This window comes from Chenopodium album, chromosome 10, assembly GCF_948465745.1.
Source record: "Chenopodium album chromosome 10, dcCheAlbu1.1, whole genome shotgun sequence".
In the NCBI taxonomy this organism is placed as follows: domain Eukaryota; kingdom Viridiplantae; phylum Streptophyta; class Magnoliopsida; order Caryophyllales; family Amaranthaceae; genus Chenopodium; species Chenopodium album.
The window spans coordinates 47,993,200-48,000,161 of NC_137843.1; the positions used below are offsets into that span (position 1 = coordinate 47,993,200).

Below are 6,962 nucleotides of genomic sequence, written 5' to 3' on the forward strand. Positions count from 1 at the left end.
AGCAGCTTGTCCACCTCTTCTTGGATTGCTTGATTTTTCTCCGTGGAGAAGCTTCGCTTCTTCTTCCTAACTGGATTGATGTCTTCTTTCATATTCAGCTTATGAACCATAATTTCCAAGTCAATTCCTGGCATCTCGTCAACTGAAAATGCGAAAATGTCCTTATTCGCTCTTAGCGGCTCTATGAGGTGCACTCCCACTCCAGGGTCAATATCTTTCCCAATTTTTACCATCCTTGAGTTGTCGCCCTCTGTGAGCTCGACGATTATATGCTCCCTACTGGGAAGCAACCTGGCTACCTCTTCCTTCGTGGGCTCAAAGTTTTCCATTGTTAACTTCTGCTTATCCTTTTCCTTGTGTTAGTCTTCTCGCTTCCTTTTTCTTTATTTCCTTTCGGCATGTTCACTGGACCTTGGTTCTGAGCCTGGCTGTTGCTTGGTCCTAGCTGGCTGCTTTAAGGCTGTGATATAGCGCTGTTGGGCTGTCTTTTAACTACCGCTGAGCTTTGCAAATCGCCCATCATTAGTTATGTATGCCTTGGCAAGGTGATAGGTGGAGACCACCCCGCCTATTTTGTGAATGAGCAGTCTTCCCATGATCACATTGTAGGGTGATAGGGAGTCTATCACTAAGAATTCAGCTGGAACATCACGTCGCCATGACCTCTCTTCGACTCGGACAAACAGCTCGATTATGCCTTCACGAATCAGTCCGGACCCATTGAATCCGGTGACTTCATAGCTCACCCTTTTCAGGTCTTTTTTATCTAGCTTTAGCTCTTTGAATGCATTGATGTATTTGATGTTGGTTGAGCTGCCACCATCGATTAGTACTCTATCCACTTCCCAATTTGCAATTCTCATTGTCACTACCACAAGGTCGTCATGAGGGTAAATTATTCCTTTCTGGTTATACTCGTCAAATATAGCTCGTGGCTGTAGGGGAACTGGTGGCCATCTGTGCCTTTCATTGTAATCTATCTGATGGACCATTGCTCACAAGTCAGCCCTTGCTCTATTCATAGTTCCATCATGTACTGGTCCACCATTGATTACATACACCTTGCCTTCTAGCTTGTTATCCCGATCTTTGCCCTCAATTGGGCCTATATAACCTCCTCTGCGGTCATGACCAGACCTATCCTCTTCCCTTCTCTTGGAGGAGTCAGAATGTTTCTTGAACTGATTCAAGTATCCTCTCCAGACTAAGTCCTCTATGTATTCTTTCAAGTGTGTACATTCATCGGTGGTATGTCCATGGTCCTTGTGGAAGTCACACCACTTTCTAGGATCACGGTTTCTATTCACCATCCTGGGTGGTCTCTGTCATTTATCGTCATCTTTGTTCACGCTGAAGATATGGGACCTAGAATGAGTGAGCGGAGTGTATTGATCAAACCTTCTAGCCCTGCCCCCTCGTTTCTAGTCTGATCTTCTTACTCCTATCGCCCCGTCTACATCCCTACAACCTTGCTCAGCTCTGCTGGGCTGGTCCACCCTGGCTGTATTTCACTTGGGGTGGCTTCAGCCCGCTTAACTAGGTTACTTGGTGCTTTTCTGTTCAGCATTGCCCTGTCGGTTTCATCTTCTTTTATGAACTCGTGCGCTTTTCCCAGCGCTTCAGCCAGCCTTTTGAGGTTCTTTTGCCTCATATACACTCTGAATGGTGAGCCTGGGAACATGCCTCTCTGCATTGCTAGCATCGCTACTTCCTAACTCATATTTTGGATGGTTGTTGCCTCCTTGTTGAATCTGGTGATGAACTCTCTTAGAGGCTCATTTTCCTTGAACAAGTGACATCAGCCCGGTGGTCATTTTTGTACGATCTACCAGGGTGACAAAGTGCTCCATAAAAATTCTCTTCAACTGATTATAGGAATAAACAAATCCTTTCGGGATGGCTCCGTACCATTCAACTGCCAACCCCTCCAAGGTCGGTGGAAATGCCTTACACCAGATTGAGTCTATCATAGTGCACAGTACCATGTGGTTCTCAAATGCTGAAACATGGTTCTTAGGCGTCGTGGTACCATTGTACTTATATCTAGGCATCTTTACTTTCTCCATTGGCTCTTCTAGAATCTCCTTGCAAAATAGGGAATCATCTGGATCTATTGGCTTCTCCGCCGCTTTGGTTGCAGCAGACGTCGATCCGTTGGGGTTAGATTTATGAGAGATATTGGATTGGGTTTTTAAGTTGATCCTTTTGGATCAAGGGTTACTGACGCTGTTTTCTATGGTGTTTGGTTGTCTTCGATAGCCTTAGAAACTGGTGTTTGTACAATTTCCTCTCCGGCCATGGCGGTCTGTCAACTAGTCCCTCGCTCAGCCGGTGAACCCCAAGTTAGATGATCCTACCCCTCCTTCAAGCGTCAATTGTCTAGGTGTGGATCCAAGGGTTTTGCTGGCACGAGTTGGGTCCCGTTGATGACCTGCGCAAGGCAACAGACGTGAACTGCCCTCGTGGGTGGCTCGAGGAACCCCCCTCCGATGCTTAAGTTAGAATGTGTTTAGAGAGAGAAAGTATACTTAGAGAGATGTAGAGAGTGTAATAACTTATGTGTCTAACCTCTTTTCCGTTGTAATTTATCCTCTGTTTATAGGTGTACGATCTCCTTTGTGGAGAGTCTTACTTGGTCAGCCTGCGGGCTGGCTCTATCGGGCTGATGAGCCCTTCTGATTATTCTTCTAGCGGTGAGTGCGCATCCCGTGAGTTGGTCTAGGAGCTTGGTGATAGCTCAGCATGAATTATCCTATAAAATAATGATAATTATAAAAATAATGAAGGTAGAAAGAAAATGGGAAAAGCTGCCCATTCTACCATGTTGTATATGTAAACACAATTTTGGTAAATGAAATGCATACGGCAGCATAGTGCTCAATTATGCATTTATACAAAATAATATATGGATGAAATATTGAAATATAAAATGCATGCCAAGTGCCTTGTTTTGTCTAATGAGCTAGCACTATAAAAATATATAATATGAGCTAAGTAACAAAGCTTCAATATGGCCTTCCACTAGAAGCTTATTATCCATTAATTTTGGGGGCAATCTCTGGAAAGGTGATATAGTTGGCACTCAAAAGCAGTTCAACCATGGATTCCCACAAGCCCAAGCTATTTGCTTGAGGATGAGTGAGGCGGCAGCTGTATGCTAAAATGATCTAGGCGGCAACCGTATGCATGAATAAGCTAGGTGGCACTTGCCGAATGGCCATGATACTCCCTTTGGAAGTTACTAAGTGGTACAACAGCCAAAGTGATTGAGAATAATACACAAGCGGCAAATATGCCGACTCAAATTTAGCCCAAGAGCATAATGAGAATGGTGGCATTATGATTGATACTGTCATAAACACTAATAATGCAATTATTTTTCTAACATATACTCATGTAATCAGTGAGATACATGCGGCAAGAGTGTACTCATGCACTTCCTACATTCGGTTGACGAGGGTGTGAAGCTCTTAAGAAATGCCAAGCTCGTCTACCTGGTAGGCCGCATGAGTGTTGTTCAAACCAATAAATATCATTATTATGATTATTGAAAAAAAAAAAAAAGACAGAGAGAGAAGATGAAAAAGCCGCCTAACTGCTCTGTCATTTTGTATGTACATACATTTTGGTGGAAAAAGAAAGAATGCAACACTACTTAAGTATATTATATATGTGAGTAGCATATTACTTGAGTATATACATACAAGGGTCATACGGTATTGAAGCCCAGCTACATACAAGCGGCTCTAATGCTGAGTCGAATGAGTTAGCATATGGCATGCAAAAAGTACTCAAGTTGTCCAAGCTAACAAGAGAGCTCAATTGTGAGATTAGTCAAATGACAACCAAGCCAAACAAAGTTATAAGCTCATTCACTAGAGTCCAAGAGGCGGCACTTCAATAACATTCAAACAACTATTTTGCCTGAGAAAAGTGCACTCGAAGCCGTCTACTATTAAAGGTTCAAGCTCATACCATCACGCCCAAACATGGTAACTTTTTATTATTGTTATTATTATTATTGAATATTGATTCAGTAATTGAATTCCAATAAAGTCTGACGGCCTAATAAGACCGTTCAAACTCCCATTGAGAAGTTCTAAAATGAACTCACGAAAAAGTTAGAGGGTCAAAAAATGACCGCTCAACTTATTTGATTTCTTGAATCATTTATATTGGATTAAGTCTCCCTCAAGGGTAGCATACCGACTGGAAAAGGTCTAAAAGGTATGATGAATTGACTTTTCTACATCCTATAAATGATGGATATGTCTCCCGATGGGAGAAGCGCCGCTTGTGCATTGCTCAGACGGCCCACCTTTATACACCAATAATAAGCTAAGTTAAAACCTTAGTGACTAAACAATCGTCTAAGAGACATGAGTCCAATGGCTGGATGATAATTTATAAATTCGTCAGCTCCAACATGAGTATGGCGTTCGGCGACGCCCATCTGGGTTAAATTGTTGCAAAGAGCATCTCCCATTAGGGTGGCACATTCCTCTATATACACATGCAGGCTGCAAAGATTGAACGACCTAATTAGTCAACTCATAGCTGTCTGACCTAAGTAATCTAAAGAACAACCAAGTCTACGAGAATCGGATGTCTAAAGACATCAGCCGATGACCGGCCAAAGTTCTAACTTAGATTATTTTCCGAAATTATACAAGTCCTCCTAATGGGGTTAAAGGACATTGAGTATATAATTAGATTACAAACACCCCAAATGGTGGGAAAAGATAATTCATTAAAAACTACTTGAGTCACCTAGGGTCCAACTGTCTACCTGTCTATATGATGGACGACATCCAGGTGACATCGTCGTAGAGAGCATCTTCCATTTGGGTGGTACATTTATAAACACAAAATCAAGCAGCCATTTGCCTTTTGCCTTTGGGATATCAGGTGGCCATTTGCCTCCTGCCCTATGGAATGTCACGAGGCCATTTACCTCCTGCCTTTGGGATGTCACGCGACCATTTGCCTCCTGCCCTATGGAATGTTAAGCGGCCATTTGCCTCCTGCCTTATAGGATATTAGTCGGCAATTTTCCTCTTGCCCTACGGAATGTCAGGCGGCCATTTGCCTCCTGCCCTATGGAATGTCAGGCAGCCACTTGCCTCCTACCTTATGGGATATTAGGCGGCCATTGCGTCCTGCCCTATGGAATGTTAGGCGGCCATTTACCTCCTGCCCTATGGAATGTCAAACGACCATTTGCCTCCTGCCCTATGGAATGATAGGCGGCCATTTGCCTCTTACCTTATGAGATAACAGGTGGCCATTTGCCTTCTGCCTTTGGGATACCAGGCGACCATTTGCCACCTGCCTTTGGGATATCAGGCGGTCATTTTCCACCTGCCCAAAAATTAAAACTTGGTTAAGTCTCATAATTGAGCGAACTAACTAAGTCTAGTCAAATCACTCTAAGTCGTCTGTAATTTCTAACACGCAACACAGACGGTAAAGGAGGCCGCGTGCCCTATGGGATATCAGACGGCCTCGGCTGGGAGTCTGTAAGATCAAATTGGGTCTTAATTTTGAACTTACCTAAGTTCCATTTAATTTTGCAAATAACACCTAAAAAAGGTTATACTATTTGTAGAATCTTAATAGCCAATCAAATGTCCCAAGAATATTCTACGCCGCCCAAAGGTCATATGATCGCCATAGTGGGGCCAAAAGAAATTAGAGTCCACATATGTCTAGTTCAAAGACAATCATTATTATGATTGATTAACTTAGAAAATGTCGTACCATTCAAGGTATCAAATTTTCAAAGTTAATCAAATCTCACTTTTATTGAACTAGATAAATACCGACCAAAGAGACTTTGAGCAGCGGGAAATAAAGCCTTAATTTCGAAAGGAGCAGTTCCTCTTGAAAGAGAAATTACTCCTTCCGATGGGCTAATGTTTAGGGTAAAAATACCCTTGATAAGTGGACCAATGCCACAGTGACACGTGTTCGTAAGCTCAGCACTCGATGAGCCAATTAGAGCATGACACGTGTCACTCAATGATAGAACGGTAAAAATGAGCTTTAAGCCCATAATCCTATAAATCGTTAAACGGTGGAAAGCCAATCTGCTTAGGTTAAAAACCTAAAAGGCACATGTCCCATGCACTAAAAATACTGATCATTCACATCAGTTTGGACAAGGAATATCCTCCAATGGCAATGACTCCCAAAATTACTCTCCCTTCTCTCTACTTTCTCTCTCTAAAATACCTTCTTCCGGTCACTAACTTGATCGTCGAAGGCGAACCTCTGGCACACTGGAGGTCTGTTTTTTTTTACAGGTAATCAGGTCGTTCGAGTGTTGCATTGTGGATCTGTCTCCCGCGGGATGTACACACCCTCCTCTCGGGTATGTACAAAAAACCCCAAAACAATTGCCTGAGGTGACAATCCAATCTTGGAAAAATTGTCTTTGTAGAAGATGCGCGACAATCCACTCTTGGAAATATTGTCAATTGAGATGACAATCCAATCTTTGGAAAAATTGTCTTTAAAGAAGATGCTCTTAAGCCCTGCAAAAAAGATCATATTTTTTCAAAGGACCTTGACAGTTGATTGGCTTATTAAGGTTGATTCAAGGTTAAGTGTTACTTGACTGATTGTTATTAGTTTGATTTGAGGTTGACTCAATGTGTTTTGACACGTGTGTGTAGACTCAACTCGATGTGATATGACATGACATGACTCAACGTACATGACTCGTGTGTGCATTGTATATTAATGTGCTTGTGCGACTCAAAAATGCCAAAAAAGCAAAAAATTTCCGTTTTTTTTGTTTTGTGGAGGGTACCGAATTTCTCCCGAAAAAGAAAGATGTGAAAAGGAATCAAATGATGATGCATGTTGAATGAGCTTGGTCAAATGTATGTCTTGATCGTTGTGCAAGGATTGATGATCCTAGACTATCTCGATTGATGATTCAATGATGAAAGCATTTG

General features: G+C 42.3%; 1 protein-coding gene across 1 annotated transcript; it reads right to left on the reverse strand.

The window, feature by feature from the left end:
* Positions 1 to 488: 488 nt before the first annotated feature.
* LOC145565295 (uncharacterized) lies at positions 489 to 992 on the reverse strand. The gene has a single exon (XM_081625345.1). The coding sequence runs from the start codon at positions 990 to 992 to the stop codon at positions 489 to 491; it is 504 nt and encodes a 167-aa protein (XP_081481471.1).
* Between the last annotated feature and the right edge of the window lie 5,970 nt (positions 993 to 6,962).

Bases quoted from the DNA above. Each gene is read 5' to 3' on its own strand.
- LOC145565295 (XM_081625345.1), bottom strand. From the start codon at position 992: ATGGTCCATCAGATAGATTACAATGAAAGGCACAGATGGCCACCAGTT.